Consider the following 22,892-nt stretch of genomic DNA (forward strand, 5'->3'; position numbering starts at 1 on the left):
GTAGTAATTATGAGCAGAGAGATACTGAAGCTGTACAGTTACATTGATGTGTTTGTTTTACAGGGTCAAGTTACTGACACTAATCGAAGACTACAAGAAGCTGGGAGGGAGGTAAGTGCATGTATGCGTGTATGCATGAATGTGCAGAAGACAAAGACGTCCTTCTTATTATGCTGTCAGGACATATGCATGCTCGTTTAACTGCAAAGACAGTTCTGCTTTAGACATGACCGTTCTTTAACCCAGTAGTGAACAGGCGACGGCCTCTTTCTCATTGTCTCCTTCCATTGTGTGTTTCTTCCCTCAGGTGACAGCTCAGACAGAGGAGGTGATCCGCTGTCGGATCCAGCAGAGGAACATGGCCACCACTGTGGAGAAGCTCCAGCTCTGCATACCAGGTGCCACTGCTGCTTGTGTGTCAATGGTCACTGAAGTTCTAGTGTTAATGACGTGTTAGTGTTAGTCACCTGAGTGACCTCAAGAATCCACTGGAGTCCATATTAATGTACTTCTTCCTAGAATATGACCAGGTTCAAACCTTGGCTTGGTGAGAATAAGTTCATTTAATAGTTAATTAGTTTCCTAGATGAATAGATCCACAAGTATTTAGCTGGCTATGGTAAAAGCTTTTGTAATTCTTTAAATATTAATGAAAGCTGATATATAGTACTTTTTCCTAAAGCAGAGGTACTGCAGAGCTATGATTTATAAAAAAGAAAGGGAGTTACTGCTGTCCCACACCTTCATGTGTCCGTGCATAATAAGAAGACTCATGATTCTGGTGTTTCTGACCAGTTGTCTGAGGAAGTTAAGTTCAAACATTTCTTGATTTGATGATAATCATGTTTTTTGGAGTAAAAGCTTCACAAAATATTGGTTGGTAAACACTGTCTATGCATGCTCCGATAGACAGAACTCAAACTCAGATGTGACTCACAACTTCAGATATTTAAAAAGTTAATCAAAGTGGAAGTAGACAACTTTTCAACTTTCCCCTTCCTAGTGTTTCCCTGTGATGTTACCGTTGGTGCTGCTGTCACAGAGACAGTGTTAGCAGCATGGCTACCGCTAACAGCTTGGCTACTCTTTAAAGCAAAAAACAACCACAACTATCCTAATTTGAGAAGAAAGTCTAGAAAACCTAGAGTTTTGTTAGTTGGTCAGTTTGTTTGTTTTAATAATGGGACTGATGCAGAACTTAAATGGCTGCAGCAATAGTGTAACAAGTCACAAGGGGGGAGGTCTGCAACTTAAGTCAAGCCCACAAGTAACCTGAAATATATTGTGATTTGGCCTTTTCTTTGTGTTTTCTTAAAAACAGATTGAAGGAATTGTTGACGAAACAACCTCAAACCCTGTTTCTGATCATCTTTCCCATTTTCTTTTCCTTTGCAGTTCTAGAAATGTACAGCAAACTGAAGGAGCAGCTGGAATCCAAAAGGTACCAATCTCCCAAAGCATTCAGCACTATGCGACTGATGTGTAACTGTAATATTAAACACAACGTACAGGAGTAAGGTCCAAAGGCTCCCAGATTCTTACAAGTAATTTCACACTATCTAATTGCTCAGTCAACTAGTGGTGACAACATCCTTTTCCCCACCTTGAGAAGCTTTGATGTTCTGAAGTACTATAGTGCCACGCCACATCTCAGTTAGGTGTGATCTCAGTGTCAGACCCCTGGAGCCAGCTATAATATAGTGTGGCACTACAACACCACAGTACATCGCTGCTGAACAGGTTTTGGAAGAAGCATGTTGTCGCCACTTCCTGGCATGGCGAGCCAGACGGGTGTGGCCAGAGGTTTGACAGACATTTCATCCCATAGAGTCTAGTGTGTTATGTTCCTTCAAAGACTTACAGGCTGAACACACTGCCTGCATCACTTGTGCATGGCGTTACGTCTTTCTCTTCATTTCAGTACCATGTAAACAGGGTAGAGCAGACACAATGCCGGTGTGAGTAGGGCGGCTCAAGAGTACGTCAGGTGAGGCTGCAACAGCGCTTCATCTAGAGAGTCTCACCTATTTTTACCACGACACGCGTACGTTTCTCAGCAAAAGTAAACCTGAAAACAAACTGGAGACAGTCATATCGACATCATAGCAGCGTTTCACTACAGTTTTAATGCCTGTATCTGTAGAATATGTGACAGACACGTAGAGAATACACACAACAGGTTTTTTTTCCTGTGCACTCACTTTCTTGCTCTTTCAATGAGGGTAAAGGAAAATCAAGTCATCATTTTGATTGATAATTATCAAAGGCAATCTCCATGTAAGCAGCTCAAGCTGGTAGTAACCGTGCTGCAGCAGCAACACTACCTGCGTGGACACGGACACGTAGCAGTGATGTGAAGAACTCCAGGGTGTGCAACAGAGCATATGCCTGACCACTCCCGACCATATGGCAAGATGTTTTAACATTTAATCGAACCACTCTCCTATCTGCAGTTACATTTTAGATATCCATTAAAGCATTTCTCCTCATTAAACAATATCCACAATAAAAATTTTATTAGCAATTAACTTTGATTGTACTTTTCATTAAAATATCTAAAAATTCTGTCCTTTTTAACATTTGGTAGACTGGATATATATTGCAGATATCTGTAAGTCACTTCATCATTGTCAAAGAGAACATTTCAGATATCCATGTCATTCTTTCGAGGACAAACAGCATCACTTTTGCCATTCATATGTATTGGGCTTTTAATTTCAGATATTCATATTTATGATATCTAAAGGAAACATTCTGGATGTTTGCAATAGAAAAGGGAAAATGTCCCATATCAGGTATCTACAACCTACAAAGTGTTACTAGTCATAATTACACCTGCCGCCAGTGACAGCTACAGTATGTCATTGTTGATTTTGTTGCCCAGTCCTAGCATTTATGAAGTGCGTTAGAGGAGATTTCAAAATATTGAGAACTATATTGTGTATTGTGATATAGCCTAAATATATCACAATATTATTTTAAGGCCATAGCATAGCTTCAGCATTGTGATTCACCACAGTGTTTGTTTTGCTGATATTGAGCTTCATGTGACTATCAATCCTCTGTACCCTCTGTAGCAATAACATGCTACTCACTAGTGATTATTCACTGGAGTCATATCTGTCAATACAGTGAGAACTTCCATTGCAGATACCCTAGAAAATGTCACAGACATGAAGAGATTACACTCAACAGGTGAAGGGTAGTTTTATTTTTTGTGTGCGCTCTCTTTGTCTCTCTCTCCCTCCCTCCATCTCCTTCAGTGATAAATACACCTGTAAAAAATACACTTAATACCTGTTATTATGTCCTCGAAGGTCACATATATAAGTATGCACACAGTGATGTAAACTGCAACCTGACTGGTTGGTGGAGACATTCGGCTGCAAGGTGGTAATTCTATTTTTTTTAGATATCTTAACTTAAAACAATTTCTGATATCAATAATGTTATTACTAAAAATGTCATGACCAATATCCTAAATGTAAAAATATTATCAAAAAGATATTGAATTGAAGCTTTATCCTCAATTCCTAATCAAATGTATCATCAGTGATGCTGGCTGTGGTTTTTCAGCACAGTAGGCAGTGAAAGACTGCTTTGTAACCTGGTACTGAGTTACTCTTTGGCAAACTGAAGTGTAAATAAAACTATAAGCAAAACTGTATACATTCCTGTTGTCCATCTAGAAAGAGAAAGCTCAGAACTCATCCACTGCTATCTGGGTTTGATTGAACTCCTACCTATGAACTCCCCTGTGAACTTCACGTTTGGCCGTATTTACATGCCTGTCTAAAGAGGGGACGGGAGTTCATGACAGGAAAATAATGACCCTTTCTTGTTCATTACTGTGTACCAGCGGAGAGACCATTCACTGGCCGGACAATTGACCCTCAGTGTGCCCTTGTTCACAACAAGGCCCCCTCACTGCTGCGCTGTCACGGCCCATAGCCAATCCAAGGCAATTAGACCATGCTGGCCACCTTGTGGGATCTGTGTATGTGGAGTGTACTTGAAGCACTAATGACATAGCCCTATACACTTATTATACATTGGAAGGAATTCGTATGGCATAAATGCACATAATTATCTGCACTGTATGTGGTGATGCCCAGGTCACATTCTGTTCAATGTCCTGCCACTTGCAGCCTTTGTTTCCTCCGTCCTGGTGCTCTGCACTCTGACAAACCTTTTCACTGTACAGTTTATGAGGCTGTCTTCTGTTCATGTGTATACAACACATTTTACACTCACTGACCGACCAATTAGATCCCTTCACAGCCTGCCTATCAGCCTAATGATGGGAGCTCAGCACACTGACCCAAGGCTGAACCCTTGGGCTGTGTGCGAACTATGAAAGACCAGAATATCTTGAAAACACAGGTGGCTGAATAGCCATTGAGAATAAAAAATCGCACTGCACTGCATGCAATGAATTAGACATACATTTTATAGCTCTTTGACTCCCATTAGACCTTAAAATGTGATCAGTTAACCCATCAGTTGGTGATCTAAAGGAGAAAGCACCACCTCACCATATTTTAATACATTACTATTTAATCCATTAGGTGTTCTCTTGTTGTCTGGAAGCACTGTAAATTAATATCATTATTTACTGACCTGTTTTATATTTACTGCAACACTTGTCTTTTCTAATGTTACTGTGTTTTCCTTTGTTAACAGGCCTGGTTCACATGTAACCAGGCAGCTAACTGCTCATGAACCAAATACTTAAGTCATTTTTTCAAGGAGAGTTAAATGTTTTCAGACAGACTTGAAAAATTATTCATCAGGTGTACATTGAATCAGTTACTGCTTACTATAATTGTTCCTTCTATTTATACTGGCCATTAAAAGAACGAGTGCAGTGCCCCTTCAAAACATGCTGCTTGGCACAGATGATGTAGTACTGTGAGGGCTTGACAGATCCAGTCTCAAGCCTCCTGAACTGCTCACGGACTCATCGGGGCCACTCCGATACTCACAAACAAGTTTAATATGTGCAATTTAAAATCTGGATGATTACATCGGTACTTTCCGAGCCGGACAGCAACAGCCACTGAGAGAGGCATCCCAGAGGAGCTGATGGTGCTGCCAAGCAACAGTAAACATTCTAGACCTTTGAGGGTAACGTTAGCGAGTGTTGTTGACAGAAACTTAAGATCTGACCTCTCTGAAGAAATTCTCGCTGAACAATAGACAACCTGCGTTAACCGCATCTCCCCACTCATCCAGACTCGTTTAACCTTCCGCTTTTGTTTTTTACTACAGCAAGTTGTTGCATTGCAATAAACTGCATTTTTTTAAATTACGTCTGCTTCCCCATGAGATAATGACAGAGGGCTTACATGTGAGCCCAGCTTCAGTCTGCAGAGCCATGAAGCCACGGCCCCACTGCTACACAGAGCAGTGTGAAAAAAGCTTAACCTTTGAACCAATGTTGAATGTCCTTTCTCTGTTGACCATAGCTGTTTTTTGAACGTCTATTCAATGGAGAAATGCTAACTGGGAGGGGACATCACTTGAAGACATTAATCAAGTTGCTCATGCTGCAGCCATATAAGGAGTAATACAACTTTTTCACATATGTAGTAACATCGGGAAATCTACTGTTGAAGGTCCCTTCTTTATGCACTTCTGTGTAAGCCATAGAAGACAAAATCCACAATCCTCATTCTGTATTGTATACAAAAATGTATTCCAAGTTTATCTGAAGATGAAATGACAAATCAAGTGGATATCTTCCAAATCTTTTTACGACATTCCCTTTTTGTGTTACCCTGACAGTGATTCCTTACTTAGCTGGAGCAGAAAGATAGTAAAAGAATCTCCTGTAACTCTGGAAGATCAAACCGCCTAAGTCATAAATCAGCTTTAGATAATCTTTGCAGTATGTCATGTCCCATCTCACTAACATTAGAAGCTAATTAGAAATGGATCTTCAAATGGCTAGTATGAACAAGAGGACTGAATACAGCAAGCGAATCAGTTCCAGTGCCTGATTATTGTTAAAAGATAGTCTTGATAATGTGAACCTATCCTTTAATGGTTGTGAGTCGAGGCCCATAGCTGTGATTGCATCTTAACTGAAGCTGTACTGTTCTGCAGATACTATGCTGCGTTGAAAACCATGGAGCAGCTGGAGAAGGTCTACATCCCCAGGTAGGTGTAGGTGGCTCTGAAAGTTTGTAGCTTGGTTATAGAAATGCTAGCTTCACAGCATTTATAATATATTACATCAGGGACTGTGAATGTGACCCTATTTAAATTTGACATGGAAAACAAGACAGAAAGCAGCAGTGTGATACCCTTCATACCTGATTCTACCCTATTTCATTATATTGGCAATGTAGGAGAACAAATCTTAAAACAAGGGAAACCTCTGGTTATTTAAACGGTTTCAAACAGGGCCTAACATTCACACGATATCCCCTGAATGTCCCTTAATACCAAATACTCCAACATTGCTACAATAGATGGAAAATGTTAAAACTTTCAGGTTCCAAGTTTGAACTTCTTAACCAACCAGTAATAGTTCCAGTTGTGGGGACATTTCCATACTGGGAGCAGATGATGTTTGTGTTGGTTCATGCTCTGTTTACCTTCCACATGTTTGTATTACTGAAGTCAGCATTAGTGAGGAAAACAGTAGTGACTGGATGTAACTTAAGGAAGCAAGGATCCCTTTTGATGGGAATTGTTTTCAGTTTAGAGCACTATTTTAAAAAATGTTACATATAGAAAAATAGAGCCAGTTGCATTCTTTTTTATATTATATTAGGTAAAACTAGATGGATTGAATAGTTAGTGTACATAACTAGACTCCTCCTGTCCCCCACAGGGTCAGTCAATATAGGTTCTGTCAGATCATGGCTGAAAACCTGCCCAGACTGAGAGAGGAGATCAAGGAGATCTCCATGTCGGACCTCAAGGACTTCCTCGAGAGCATCAGAAAGCACTCAGACAAGGTTGGAGAGACTGCCATGAGACAGGTATGAGAGTTTTTTTTTTTTATTTCCCAGTAGATGTGAAAAGGTATTTTTCAGCTAATGATGTGTGTGTATGTGTGTGTGTTGTTTGTCCCTCTAGGCACAGCAGCACCGGACATTTAACAGTGCCGTTGCCAAGCAGGCCAGTATGGGCCACTACACCAAGCCTGTATACTCCCTTAATGGACGAACACACTCCCACACTCACAACGGCCTGATGATGGACGACGACACAGGAGATGAGGAAGAAGCAGATGAAGAGGTGAGGAAACATTGGGTGTAGTTGGATGTGCCAGAAAGTGATCCTACTGAAATAATCCTGTTCATCTTTATCTAAATGGGGTTTTCCTGGTAGTGAGTCTAAAGAGAGTCTTGGTATTTGAGTCATGATGTAAAAGTCAGTTTGTAACGTTGCATACATAAATAAATATGGAGAAAAAAATCAAAGAAATATTTGACACAAGTCTTGTTTCCTCATCTGTGTCTGACAGGTTCTTACAGCTCAGGACCTGGTGGACTTCTCACCGGTCTACAGGTGTTTGCACATTTACACTGTGCTGGTAGGTTTCTCTCTGTCTCACACTCATACACATTCATCTACAGACGGGGTCATAGTCACACTGTGGTGTAGCAGCATCATAATTAGATATAGAATTTAACATGATCAATAAATGACATCACTGACCATTTTGTCTAGGACCTTTTGCTCTGCAGCTTCCAGGTTCATCACAGCAGAGCAGTTACACTGGATTGATCCAAGGCTTATTCATACTAAACATTTTCTCTCTTCATTTGAGCTGGATCAGCAGTAGCAACATGTCTCAGAAAATATTAGCTATACTATACTTATAAGCTAGCCCGATGGAGGGCACTGTGGACACAATTCATCACTTAGCAGTTTCTCCTAGCCTCCTGGAGAATGTTTGAAAAGCTACATGATTGTGTTTTCAAATGTAGATGGTTGCTGACTGTTTCTCTTTCACTTTCTCCATTAAGATTTTCAAACAGTTAACTCAATGAACTGTAACTTTATGCCAACTACTTTTGAAATATATTATTCTTATTATTTATAATATACACATAAAGATCATCTGGCTTTCTTTAACTAACTACATGTCGTTGTCGGTAACCTTTGGAGAAGTTGTTGAAGCTTGTTATATTTCTCTGTGTCTGCAGGGTGACCGAGAAACATTTGAGAACTACTACAGGAAACAGAGGAAGAAACAGGCCCGGCTAGTGCTGCAGCCACAGGCTAACATGGTAAGCCACACACGAACAGGCTCAGCATTACAGCCAATGGCTAATATGGTAGCAGTATTATGCTACATGAATTGAATATTTATGAAATTCAGTTCATCCTTCTTAAATGTAGCCTGTATCAGGACTGAATGTTCCTGACTTGAGCAGTATTCTGTAGGGCAAAATGTTTTGGATGAAGAAGCTTTGACCCACAGAAAGTTGACAGCCAGATAAACAGACCCTCCCAGTTATTAACAACTAACATTTGCAGTTCACTAAAGACAAATGTACACTATAAGATATTGACTTAACTGTTTAGAATTTAAAATATATCTTTGCTGACCCGAGGTGTAGTTTTACCTGCCTAAGACACCATAGAATACGGCGATGCATGCCTCTAGTCCTTTGCACTCTTCCCCGTTGACTTCTACTAGTATAGTCTACAAGTTAAAATGTAATTCTCCTATTATTTCCTGTGCTAACAGCTGTCTGGTGTGGTTGTTACAGTCTTGAATACACTAGCAATGACAATTTGAAAAACAGTCCTTGCTTACAAATACAACACAAACAATTATATATACAGTATAATGCATTCATGTACCTTCGTTAAACATGACAGTTTCTGTGTGTTTCTGTGTGTTCAGCATGAGACAGTGGAAGGCTACAGAAGATACTTCAATCAGATTGTTGGGTAAGATGTTCCTCCTAATGTCTCCTCATTGCCACGGTACAGAATATTGTCTTTGACATCACATTCTGCTGACCTTTAAAACTATTTCATTAACCTTCTGTCAGTTTTGTTTGCTTCAGTGTGAACAGAAGTTTTGAGATATGTGTGTTTTCTGTGTGTGTCATCAGGTTCTTTGTTGTGGAGGACCATATCCTCCACGCCACACAGGGGCTGGTGACCAGAGCTTTCACTGATGAACTGTGGAACATGGCCCTGTCCAAGATCATCGCTGTGCTGCGCACACACTCTGTAGGCCCTCACACCCACACACACACTCTCTCACTCACACACACACACACACGCACACACACACACACACACACACACACACACACACACACACACAGTCAGCAGGGAGTGGACTGTGAATGAGAAGGAGACAGTTGAGGGTTAATAGAGATAATAGAGCCTGCTGTGGATCTATTTATACTGGAAGAACCTTCATTTACTGACTGATACACACACACACACACAACACTGTGGAGGTCAGTGCCCCCACAAACACACTAATGATGTCACTCTTAAGAGAAGAGGTCAAAACACACATACGTATGCAGCCAAAGAGGAGGTCATTGGGGCCTTAATGAGGGACAGATTGCAACAATAACAGCAGATTTAGAAGGCATATTCCTGACCGCTGGGCTCCAGTCAGTTGTAAATGACCGAGAGGATTATGCTAACAGGCCAGAGAATAGCCTGCACAGCGTGGGGTGAGAAGACTAACAAAGGCCCAGGTCTCCCCCCTGGCCTCCAGCCCCTCTGCAGGGCCACGACAAAAGCAGCTCCACACTGCCCTTACAGCCGCGGCACAGTCAGTCCACAGGGATTAAGTCTTTTTCACAAACCTGTCCACGAGCTAGTCCACCTTAAATTCAGTATCACAATGTCCACATTTTTATGGTATATAATAATGTTCATACTGTTGGTATTATAATTTTAATAATTACATCCCTGAAAACACAACTGTTACCAGAGTAGTGGTCTGTTTACATCATTAATAACATCAAATTAAAAGAGTACACTTATGATATTAAACGCTGCGAGACTAAAATATGTCAGATTTAAACAGAGCATGTACCAGAACATGGTATACATATATACAAACTAATATAAACTAATAAATCTGTCTAAACTAGTGAGGTCCAGTCCGGCCACTGCTGTGGTTTGCTGCAGTTTGGGTCTCCCGCTGATTTTTGGTGTGTGCACGTGTGTGTCTGCGTAAACAAAGAGGCAGGCGGATGCTGCTTCACTTCAAATCTCAGGCTGTGTTCATTTACTCTGTTGATTTACAAACTCCTGTGTTTGGCAGGATCCTTGTGTCAGTGTTTAGGGACTCAACTGTGCTACTTCAGGGTCATAAATCACTCAACAGTCAAGAAAAATAGAGGGACTTGTTGCTGTTGATTGACCCTTGGCTAAGCCCCTCCCCCCTTAGTTACTGGTGCTTTGCCTATCAAGCTTTCTATCTGAGGACCTCATGTACACAGTTAAAATGATTCAGAAGATTTGCCTCTTGAAATCGTAGTGATTTGAACATCATTCTGTGGCATCACTCACAGGACAGCTGTATTCTTCACATCTATAAAATGTAACACTGAAATGTTAGCATCAGTGTTGATTTTATTTCAATCACTTACTAAAAATGATAGTAGGTTTAAAGGTACATTTCACTTTGTTTTGTTTTAGTGAAGGTTTAACAAGGAACTTAAAAATGAAAATAAATCAGCAATTATAAATATGTATAAACTGCATCATTAGGCAGACAGGCCTGGGAAACAACATTTTTATCCACTTTACATGGAGCTTAACTTAATACCGAATCATGTTAAATGTTTGCTGAATGTTAGAGTCGAAATAAATCCTAAATGATCTTTTAGAAGGATTAGATGTTTACCACTAGCCCAGAACTGTTAAATTTAACAGAATGTTAACAGAGCAGGGTAAGATAATTGCTAACATGTCCATAATTCACAAAGTTAAACAAGCATTAAATTTAGTTGTAAAAGGGAATTAAATCAGCCAATAAATTGATATTTAGCGTTGCAGACACTGCTGGATGGAGTGTAGCTGAAGTGTCTTTCCAATATGGAATATGGAATATATATTATATATCGTGATATGGCTTAAACATATTGCGATATTATCTTAGGGCCATATCACATTGCCCTAGACAAAGCCACTAACAATACCCCAAAATTCGTATATAAAGTAGCATTGAGGACAGACCCACATGCAGTGGAGGTGCCAGCTCTGAATGGTGCTTTTGTAATGTAATAATGTAGTTTATCACATTCCAATTCTTGGCTATGAAAGTAAAGCCAGGTTACTGCTGTGGAGAGCTCAGCTCAGAGAACACAAACACCCTGTTTGATCCATAACAAGAGATATGACGACACTCCCCAAACTCTGACTGTCGTTTGGGAGAACGTTTTAACAAATGCTCATTTGTTTTTAAAATTGATGAATTAACTGAGCACCTCAAGTAGTCTGAGTGTAAATGGTTATTTTCTTTGTTATTTAACTTTTGTGTGATTGTTGTTATTCTTTGTAAATTAAACCACGCAGTACTTTTCAAATGTTGTAACATTTCTTCATAAGTCATCACCACATTATTGCTCCTGCTGTTGCCATAGATTATTTTTCCTAACATGCAGATTTTAGGAGGTCTTTGCTGATTATGATCTTTGTTGTCCCCAGTCATACTGTGATGACCCAGACCTGGTCCTGGAGCTAAAGAACCTCATAGTCATCTTCGCTGACACACTACAGGTTGGTTCCGAGCCATACTTAACTTTTAACTTGTGAATCTGAGGCAAGTCAGCCAAAGGGTTGAGGTCAAGTGGGTGTACGATCACTAATTATTAATTCTTTGTAATGATCTGAGCACAGCTTTCAGAGTGACGCTTTGAGCTGGAAGTCAGTAAATTAAGGGAACTTGGGATCCTAGTACCATTTTGCATATTTCCGTTTTGGCCCCCTAAGGGAAAGAGTTTAGGCACCCCAATTTTGAAATGTGTAGAACAACTGAGGTGAACACACTTGAATTTCTCTGTGTGATTTTTGTGTATATGTAGGGTTATGGTTTTCCAGTGAACCGGCTGTTTGACCTGCTGTTTGAAGTCAGAGACCAGTACAATGAAACTCTGCTGAAGAAGTGGGCACTGGTTTTCAGGTGGGCTCCAATAATGTGTGACTGTTATTGCATTTCTGTGCATTGCATTTATGAGTGAGGTATTCATGTGAAACCAAGCCGGTGAGTAAATCCTTGTGTATAAATATACTCTAATGCTATGGGAAAGTTTCATTACATGCAAGCTGCATGGAGAAGAGAAAGCAGTCTTAAAAGATCAACAGTCCAGCACTACTCTCAGTATTCATTGACCCTGATGAAGACCACGAGTTGAACCAGTCTCATTATTAATATATTAGTTAGAATGAAGTTAGTACCACTTTTATTTCGGGGGATTTTTATCTTTTAAGAGATGCCAATTAAATCTGTGTCTGATTAATGCTACAAGATAACAGGTATATCCCATTTAGTAAAATCATCACCACAGGCTGAGGTCACTCTTTAACAACACAAGCTGTCAGAAACAGGTGAATGAAAGGAACAGGAAAGAGCCTTTTAATCATAAGTGAAATGTCACCATTGCTCCAAAGCTCGGGGTCTCTATTGCTGATTATTTTATTTATTTTATTTTATTTAGCTATTATTAATGTATTTATTACATTTACAACAACAGCTTTGAAATATATTAAAATGTGTCATTCTATCATGACTCTCAGTTATCAAAATCTGATGAAAATGAACAAACATTTACAGTATGTTTAAGAAAGACAGCTTCTCAAAGCTCTAATACTTGTACCAAAATATAATCATGCACAAACTCTTCACTGTGTTATTTTCCACAGGGAGATCTTTGAGTTGGACAACTACAGTCCCATCCCAGTGGAGACAGAGGAGGAGTACAAACTGGTGGTCAGCCGCTTCCCCTTCCATGATGCTGAGATAGAGAAGGTAACAAGTTCAAGTACCACAGCCTCAAAAAGCTATACACCACCTTCAACCACACCCTATCACCCCCCTGCCTTCCACAACATTATATCTATAGGCCTGTTTAGACCTGGTATTAAAGGTGCAATATGTAAGTCTTAGTTTAAAATATTCCAATTTAAACTAACATTGTCACACTTGTGTCACATCTCATAAAGTGTTTTTAAAATGACTGTAAGTGATATATTTTCACAAAAATAAGTGTTAAATAGCTCAATATTCCAACAGTAATCACTGTTAGAGAGTGTTTGGTCAGCAAAATTATGTCTGGCGATTACTGCTGCACGTTCATGTGGTGACATAGATAGGAGAGAGGGGATTGCTGACAGCAAAATGGACAGGAAGTTAGCTAAAATGACAACAACACTTAGAACAGCTTTAAGTTTCTCCTTTGTCAACAACTCTCAGAATTGCTAAAGTCTGGGGCTTTTTGCCGTAGTTCAATGTGATGTGTTCATAAACAAGTAAAGAAAGCCCAGACACATCATTTACATTACTTCTTGTTTCTCAGAGGACGTCAGTTGAGTAAGCAGTCCTTCAGTGTGGCTGAGGAAACGTGTGTATGCACTGCCAGAATAACGTGTCACATGCGGCCCAGACCGCCTGAATGTGGTCTGAGTGATTGAATCTGCAATGTGTCCTCTATGAATCTAGGAGCAATCACACCTGTACTGGATCACTCAGGGCGTGTTGATACCAGGTCTAAACATGGCCATAGAATCATAACCAGGGAGCATATAAAAAAAGTCAATAAAATAATCATACAGTTAGAGATTAAACTTCATTGTCTTCCTATCGGAAATTTGACGTTTAATTCCTACAGCAATACCACAGCGAGTGAAAGTGTTGCAAAGAATGTTAAGTTGGGGTTTCCACTGAACAAGTTTATGTGAACATGTCATACATTTCTCCAGGAGCAAAGACATAAGACTTGAAATTATTAACCTGGTTGTGTATTACATAATCAGTCAGCCATTAAATACTAGTTTTGTGTGTTTTGTGTGTGTGTGTCTGTGAGAGCAGCAGGACTTCCCAAAGAAGCTGCCAATGTCCCAGTCTGTCCCTCAGATCTACACACAGGTCAAAGAGTTCATTTACGCCAGCCTCAAGTTCTCAGAGTCACTTCACCGCAGGTTGGTCTCACTGAGCAGTTACTATATGATCAGTTTTCAATATGTCCAGGTGGACACTACAACACCTGTTCACAGCTCTAATGTTCACTGACTTTTTGTGTCATTGTTGTGCAACTGTTTGTGTATCCAGTTCAACAGAGATTGATGACATGCTGCGAAAATCAACCAACCTGCTGCTGACGAGAACACTCAGCAGCTGTTTGCAAAACCTCATCAAGAAACCCCACATAGGACTGACTGAGGTAGGAACAGCGCTGTACTGGTCATACACATCATCTGGACCAAGAATTTTGTCATGAAGTCTCAAACTTGTAACCTTCCATAGCTGGTGCAGATCATCATTAACACCACCCACCTGGAGCAGGCCTGCAGGTATCTGGAGGAGTTTATAACAAACATCACCAACGTCTCCCCTGAAACAGTCCACACTACAAGACTGTATGGCTTGTCCACATTCAAGGTAAAATGTGAATGCAGATCTTTGTGTCTTAATTTTTTCTTTGTGTCAGTTGTACAGTTTTTCACTGGAATGATGTCCCTGCTTTTCATTATTTTTAAAATCACACAAACTGGCCCAAAAGCTGCTACATTGCGTGTTATTCCCGTTGTCCTTGGTGCTGGAAGACAGATCCATGACCTGATTACAGGCCGTTCTGCTCTTTCAAATAGAGCTGCAGTATTGTCTGCTCTTCTGTGATGTCGGCCGCAGGTTTTGTCACAAAGAATGAGTGGAATAAAAAAGACTATATCTCTGGTTCTGGTGATCAATTCAGATCCTTTTTATTTAAACTGTCTGGTACCTGAAAGTTTAGCTATGTTACATAACAACTTATAACATAACAACATTAACAGTCAAAGCAAGCTATCTTAGTTGGAGTAGGAGTATGGCTACGGTCTGACAAATACTTAATGGTAGCTGGAGTAAAGGAATAGCTAAGTAACAGTACATTTGCTCATTATAAATGTATATTTCTTTTTCTTAATGAATGCAGGTAAAACTGTATTTAAACCTGTTAAGACTTGTTAAAGGGGCTTATAAGAGATGTTTTCCAGGATGCTCGTCATGCTGCAGAGGGAGAGATTTATACCAAACTCAACCAGAAGATCGATGAATTTATCCAGCTAGCAGACTATGAATGGGGAATGGCTGAGTCAGACGGTCGGGCCTCTGGATACCTCATGGACCTGATCAACTTTCTGCGGTCTACTTTCCAGGTCTTCACACACCTCCCGGTGAGTCTCATCATCCTACTAACGTCTGACCCATTGAACCCGTTGCTTTTCTCTTTGAACTGTGGGATTGCCTTCTTGGTTTTTAGACTCATTTTAGCTGCTGTCAAACTGTTTGTGTCAGTGTTGATTGTGTTTTTGTTGAGTTAATAGGGATCCTATATTTCCTTTTTTGTTTTCTTTCCATTTTTCCTTAACTCCAAACTGTCTTCTGCTGTTTTGCCACTGTATGTTCATCACATCCTTATTTAAATGTGTGTTTTACGTTGTGAATTTAAAGTTGAACTGATTGCGTGTTGGGATTGTGATCTGTCCACATGCATGGTAAGTGTGCTGTTACCGACTCGTAGACTGCCTTTTCACACATACTGACATAATCTTCAACAAGACACATTTGGTGATATCAAAGGTCGGTGTGAAGGTCAGTAAATGTGTGTTTTGGCCCAGATAGCTGACAGCTACAGCCTGTTCAGTTCAGTGGGCCACTCGCCTGCTCTCCTCTCCAACGTCTCTTTTCATGTCTTGAATGAGTTCCAGCTTTTTTTGTCTCGTGTCTTCCTGTCCACACACCCTGTTGTAAACAGCGCTGTTACTAATTTGTTTTACTAGCAGTTTAATTCCTTGATTAATTTGACTTGTCAAGCATGCAAGATATCTCCAGTTGAATTTACCTCCTCCTGTCCATTTATTGTTGCCACATTTCTTTTCCTGTCCTTTCCCTCTTTCCCTCCCCCTCTTCCATTTTTGGTTGGTTTGGGGGTGTCTCTGCTCAGAATAACAACAATGACCATGCTTCGATGTCGGTGAGTATTCCTGCCTGGCTGTTACAAAATTATGCTGCCATTCTACAGGCAGAGAGGAAATGAAAAGCATGCTTATGTTTGACTGTAGAAGCTCTACTGCTCCAGGCTTGTTGGTTCTTCTGGCACCTGTAACCTTTAGTATGACATTGAAGTTGGATGTTGGTTACATTTATTTTTTAGCATTCTCATCCAAAGAGACTTTGAGTGAGAGACCAAGCAGCAACCACCACAGCTGAAAGCTAAAGCCAGACAGGAAGGTCCTCTAATGATTGTTAGATGCTGGCCAACAATGCTTATTCACGTATCTCAACCTCTCTTTTGAAATACAAAGTCAATCTTTTTTCCATAAGACATGGTTTGAATGGCTAGTGTTACTTCTTTACTGTGTCTCGCTTAAATTACAATTGTCACACAAGCTGTTACCAAGTTCCAGAATGTCTTCCATACTCAACTGGAATCAGATCTCAGGGCATCAAGGTCCTTTGTTCAAAGACCTTAATAATTACATCTCATTCACCATTGTCTGTTTGCACACATTAGACCAGTTGCATGGTTTTGTAACTTAACCGCATGCTGCATTCCAGACAACTCAGAAATATCCAACCCGCCACAAGAAAAGTACAACGGAAGCCACTTAAAGTTGGAGTTCCTACTTTTAAACTCGATGCACATCCATCTGCCTTTCTTCATGAGGGAGACATTATCTGACGTCACACAACAATAGCAGCAGCGATAGGGAGGGGGTAGGATGTATTTGTAGACCACAGTATTTGTACTAGGCTAGTGAACAGAATATTTAGATAAGTATATATCTGTATAAGTGCCATAAAATAAAATGTATAATTGCATCTGTTACCTCATGTGTTGTTCATACATGGAGGCTGCACTGCTGAGGGTTCAACTGTGTGAACACTTGCCAAAGTGACACCAGTTTATCACGGTCAACCAAATTTTTGGCTTAGGTGTGACGTGCTTGGAGGGCAAAGTTGGAATTTTAAACTAGAAAATTCAACTTTGACTGGAATGCAGCATGAGGTTTAATTTTTGTCTTTACTGTTAAAATTCAACAGTAAAGACAAAAATGAAACCTTACAAGTCCAGATGTGTTCGGTCTGAGCACAGTAACACTCACCAGATACTCTGTTTCTTTCTGTTATCCTGTCTTTCTTATCTCCTCCGTGGGCTACCTGTAAGTCAAAGTGACCAAGCCCCTAATTATGTGTAACTTTAAACCTTAATATAATTTAAACAAGTGAGGTATATACAAATTCATCCCCTTTACAGTTGTCATGAAGGGATGAATGAGGTATAGAGACCAAAACCAGTTTTGGTACCAGGCTGTAAACATGTTTATTTCTGCTGTGTAATTGGGCATTTTATCACTTAGCTTGTGAGGATTAACTGGCTTTTGGAGCCAGCCTCAAGTGGCCATTTGAAGAAATATAGTTTTTGGTACTTCAGCATTGGCTTCAATTATAAGAGCTGGAGATTCCCGCTTGGTTGGGACCAGTCTGATCCAGTATCAGGTTCTGTAGTTCGTCCATTGGATACAGGACTGATCCAGATTCCATAGTCTACATTGCTCTCTTACCATGTTCAGTAGAGCAGATCTGCTGGTCAGTTAGGTTGTAAACATTAGAAACAAAGGGCATCAAATACGTGATCTCTGTGATTCCCCTCAAAAGTAGACTGTAGATTCAAGGTTCAGCCAATTACAACACCATGAATCGAGCTTATGTGAAGCATACTGAGACTTGACTGAAAGTTGTGCATCAGCACCGAGTTGAGCCACATCACACCCAGGATGGACCCTCAGAACAGGGCCAAAGCACGCCTGCCATACCTCCAAGCGGGTTGCAGTAACCTGGTTGCCAACCAATGACAACCCCCTTCTACCTCTCAAACGAGACTGTGTGAGGAGACTCAACCCATTACTGTTCAGTTCTCAGTAATTTTGTAGCTTCTTACTGAATCTTTATGGTTTGAAGTTTAGTTTCTCTTCAGTGTCTCTGTTCATACTGTCAGACATCATGTTCACTTTTAGCTCTGTCAGAAGGCGTGTTAAGTTACTGCTGGTGAAAGGAGTTTGCTGCTTAAAAATAAAGCTTTTAAACAACTAAATAACAAGACTTTTGTTAAGAAGAATCTATAGGAAATAACTATGATTCTAAACGAACAAGTGCCGCTTTATTTGCAGCTATTCTTCAGTAGTACTGTGGGGAGGAAGAGTATTTACAGCTGCTCCTTTGAGCACTACTAAAGACAAGCGCGTCATCAGTTTAAGACACACCTTCAAGCAGGTACCCTTTATGTAATGGAAGTGCATATCCCTGCCTCGCTGGGCTGACATGTCGAGTCAAACTGAGTCAAGCCATTGGTGAACGGTCCCTAAGTTGGCTACCTATCTATATATATATAGATGGATAGATAGATGAGGTGGTATCACACCTCAGCCTCAATGCTGGAGATTTGTGAATGAATAACATTTTGCATGTCTCCATCAGTGATTTGTGTTTTATAACTGTCATATCTTATGATTGGTATGACTGATGGGCTCTCCAGTGGTTTTTTGTTTTGTTTCATAGGGGTTTCCTTTTACAGCTCTCTGTGTCAATAACACTGCTTGCTGTGTGTTATTCTTTACACCACATCAACCCTGGGTTTGAGAGTGCATGAGTATCTGTGAGAATGGATTGTGTTGATCTATTGTTCTGTTCCTGCTTAACACTAACTGTAATTTAAAGATGCATTCAGAGTTACTGTTGGCGTCTTAAAACATATCTCCTTACAAAAGAAGTGGAAACGCTTACTATTCTAATTTGCCTTGAAATTATAGACATGATGCAGAGTGAGCCATGTGTGTAGTTATTGATTGTGCCTTACCTGCATGTGTTGGGCTTATCTGTGGTTTTTGTTTTATGTGTGATGGTTTTTAAAGAACACACGTTGGCAAATTAACAGCAGAATTAATGGTCTCATAGCTTTCAGTAAGATTCTATGACAATAATATTTGACTTGGTAATCAAGCATGTTTAGCAGATATTCATGGTAAGGTGAAATTTATGAAAATTTAAAGCTGTTTGTGTGAGAGTTTCTGTTGCAGGGGTTGGGAACCTTTTTGTCTTATAAAGCATGTTTAGCACTGTTTTTAATTAGATTAATCACGCATTATAGTACTGTATGTTGCAAACCAGTTTATTAAAGCCTTTACTTTTTCTTTTATTAGTAACCTAAATATTCCAGTTTATTTCCACTATGCAGATGACTGTTTACTTTTGTCAATTATTATGTACATTTTTTGGCCTTCGGTCTAAATATGACTTGTTGTTACTGAATCAATTTATGGTCACTCTAAAAATAACACAGTATGGGTCATCTCCAACTATGTTTGGTAATGAAGGCAATACCATTAATACAATGAGGCTAATATCAAAACATAAAACAGATATCAAGGACTTAACAGGACTCAAACCTATGTCAGCTTTAAATAATACTTTAAATAATACTCTTTCTGTCTGTCCGTTCACTCAAAAACATTTACTCACTGACTCCTGGTGGAATTTAGCCATGCCTAACCTAAACTCTGATTCCTAACTGTCCTTCGATCAGGCATCCATGGTGAAAGGCTGGCTAGCTAGCTGTATTAGAGCTGTCAAAGACCTCGCAATCACAAGTCGGGCATATCCTGCTTTTATGCCAGAGTACTTTGCTTCACAGTCTGTTTTTGAACATCCCAAGCATCATTTTAATGTCAAAACTAGGTATAACCAGCACCAACTGGGTATAAATGGTACAGGGCTGCACCTAATGATTTTGTTTTTTATTTTGATGACTTATTTATCAATTATTCCAAAGGTTATTTTTTGCTAATTTACCCAAAATGAATCTAATCTCACCTAATTATCATCATCTATTTTCCATGTGACTGCTGTGTTATGATATTAATAATAAGTGTCTGATTAGAATGTACAGACCATAACAACTGTCTCTTGCATTAGTTTAAGCCACTTTCTCATTCATACATGACCTTTAAAGTAAACAGACAATATAAAACAGCCGAATGACCAGATTGATTTTTGTAGGTGGGCCTTCTTTTAGGTAGCAAAACTACGTATTGCTGCTGTCCCTGTCCACAGGTTAGCTTGCTTAGCTTCCACTCACACCATGTGAAATTACTTTTCACTGACTCACTTATTACTCTGACTGTTGTCTGCTCCCTCCTTCTGCTGCACAGAGCGCTGTTTGCTTGTTTATCAAAATGTATTAATATTGAATGGACCGCATGTTCACATTGCACCAAATTTGACAGTGCAATTCCTTGGGTCCTCAACAACAAGTTCTCAAGATAGGTGAAGGTCAGACCAACAAAGCGTCCTTGCTTTTAAGTTAGATTTTAGTATTAGAGGAAAGTGATGCACTGCTTTTTTCTGATTGCTCTACCTTGTTTTGTACAGGCTTTAGAGATGGAGCGCTATGTTGTGCAATTTCTATATGCCTATTGTATTAATCTTCTGATACAATGTGTGGGTAAATCATTTTTAATTACATCTTTTATGTATGGCAGATTCTTGCATTTAATTGTTAAAGTTGATAAGATTTTCTTCCAAAGACTAATAGGGGGTTGGGTTATGTACGAGTTTCCCACACTTATGTCTGGTTTTGGCTGCGGCGGTGCTGGCCACGGGGGGTTCTGCAAAAACACGCAGCCAGCTATGGCAAAAAAGTTGAAAACATCTCACTTCCTTGCCCAACATCACTTTGCGGTGGCCAATCACATAAGCTGGCGATCAGACCGGCAGCATGAATGACTGAAACCCCAGTGGATTGTAACATAGTGTGTTATGTGTATTCAGTCAGTTTGGCATCTTGCACCAGTTAAAACACATCCATGGATGCTGATGTTCACTGTAGGACCGGCATGTTTAACCTACTGTGGCAGAGGCCTGACAGCAGATCAGAGGCAGATTAGAGTGGGTCAGTAGCTGTGCATGTTATCTAGCATGGCTACATGCTACAGAGGGAACACAACCAAAATGTCTCTGTGTAACACCATGTTTCACTTGTGATCACTTGGTTCGGTTTTGTGCCCCAGTTTAAAGCACAGTATTGATCTGCTTGGCATCCTGATTGTTGCCTGTTACTTTTAATCCGTCAATGAGGACAAACAATCATTAGTAGGACCAGCATGCTAGTAGCATAACAACATAGCAGCTTTGCCTTTGGGCGAATCAATTGATCAACTGGGGTTCCCAACGTGTCACACACATGGACACTCCCACACCTTTGGGAATGCCTAGGCGCCTCACCATTCAATTCATTTCTGATTTAGAGTGCAATTTAAAAAGATTATCGATGCATCTTGATGCATCAAAATGTTTGATTTCTTTACATGATTCATTTCTTGTCAGTGTTGCTACTATTTTTTATGATCCATATTTAAAATAAACTGATAAATTGACTTCCCTTATCTTTGTTCACACTCAGCAATCCTCATCAAAATTCAAGAAGTAGCCAAGCTTAACACATTAACATGACGCACATTAACTGTACATCTGTAGTACCTTGGCCACACTACACAACTTTCAAAGGTGTAAAATGACACAACATTCTGTCTTGTAATCTGAAGTGTTGCAGCCATCGTGCTTTGCACACTACATGAGTGATCAGCGACAGCGGGCCACACATCACAAGATCACACACACCAAACATAACACAGGAATGACACAGTCCAAGCTGTTTGTGTGATGGTTTGCAGTGAAAAAACAATGAAGAAAAAGGAAAGAATAAGTGCGAGAGGATGAATTAGGATGAGGGGCTTGTTTATACAATGATATCAACTAACCTGCCTCTGATCTGGGGCTTTTTGTTGAGAACCATAGTTAAAATCCTGTAGTGTGAACGAAGCTTTACGCGTCACCGTTCAGTTGGTTCAGCCATAAGGAACATACAGCTCAGTCCTCCATGATCGTTTTAAAGAGAATCGCAATACATCCAAGAGTATATTTTTTCCCTCACCACTTCTTCAGACACAATTGTGTTGGTATTGAAGAAGTCTGACCATCTACCCAACCTAATCCAAAATGTGTGTTTACTTACACTATACTAGTAGAACAGGCATTGAGAGTTTGTCAAGAATAATTTCATTAATAGCTGTTTCTGTTTCTGTATTTCCTGTAATTCACTTTTCATGTCAGTGATGAATAGTTCATGTTTACAGGGCTCATTTATGTTTTTTCCACTCTGTCCAATGGGGGTTTGGCAATTGTCAAATTGTCTAAGTGGACTAAATTTGTTTTTAACAAACTTTTGAAAATGGCAGAAAATTGAAGAATGAAGTATCTCAGAAGGAGGTTGTCACTCACCCCACAGGTTCCTGACCCCTGGTTAGATAATAGACTGTGTGAAGTGCTTGTTGCTGTGTGTGATCTATATTTGCACCTGTATCTGTTTATCCAGCATTCAAGGTGGAGCTCACAGTCAGTTACCTTTTGCCCTTGTTCTTTATCCCCTATATCTATTTTTACTCCTATACCCTTTTTCCACAAACCCTCCTTATGTTCTTTCACCTTTAAACCTTTTACTCTCGTGATTTCCACAATCTCTTTTATACCTATTTACTTTCATCCTTTTACTTTCCTGTACTCCCTATACACATTTTTTCTACCCCAAACCTTTGACCTCGATCTCTCCCTCTTTTCATTCATGTTGACCCCA

General features: G+C 39.9%; 1 protein-coding gene across 1 annotated transcript in view; it reads left to right on the plus strand.

The window, feature by feature from the left end:
- Positions 1 to 22,892, plus strand: part of exoc6 (exocyst complex component 6) — a 53,069-nt gene that overhangs the window by 15,632 nt on the left and 14,545 nt on the right. Inside the window, exons 3-19 of the mRNA XM_073489462.1 lie at positions 64 to 111; positions 308 to 398; positions 1,396 to 1,441; positions 6,109 to 6,162; positions 6,842 to 6,992; positions 7,090 to 7,251; positions 7,481 to 7,549; positions 8,166 to 8,249; positions 8,873 to 8,919; positions 9,087 to 9,207; positions 11,656 to 11,727; positions 12,033 to 12,130; positions 12,871 to 12,976; positions 14,036 to 14,145; positions 14,276 to 14,387; positions 14,471 to 14,605; positions 15,199 to 15,378. Coding sequence (XP_073345563.1) covers positions 64 to 111; positions 308 to 398; positions 1,396 to 1,441; positions 6,109 to 6,162; positions 6,842 to 6,992; positions 7,090 to 7,251; positions 7,481 to 7,549; positions 8,166 to 8,249; positions 8,873 to 8,919; positions 9,087 to 9,207; positions 11,656 to 11,727; positions 12,033 to 12,130; positions 12,871 to 12,976; positions 14,036 to 14,145; positions 14,276 to 14,387; positions 14,471 to 14,605; positions 15,199 to 15,378 — 1,686 coding nt within the window. The remainder of the gene's footprint in view (positions 1 to 63; positions 112 to 307; positions 399 to 1,395; positions 1,442 to 6,108; positions 6,163 to 6,841; positions 6,993 to 7,089; positions 7,252 to 7,480; positions 7,550 to 8,165; positions 8,250 to 8,872; positions 8,920 to 9,086; positions 9,208 to 11,655; positions 11,728 to 12,032; positions 12,131 to 12,870; positions 12,977 to 14,035; positions 14,146 to 14,275; positions 14,388 to 14,470; positions 14,606 to 15,198; positions 15,379 to 22,892) is intronic.

Source organism: Pagrus major, chromosome 20 (assembly GCF_040436345.1).
Source record: "Pagrus major chromosome 20, Pma_NU_1.0".
NCBI lineage: Eukaryota > Metazoa > Chordata > Actinopteri > Spariformes > Sparidae > Pagrus > Pagrus major.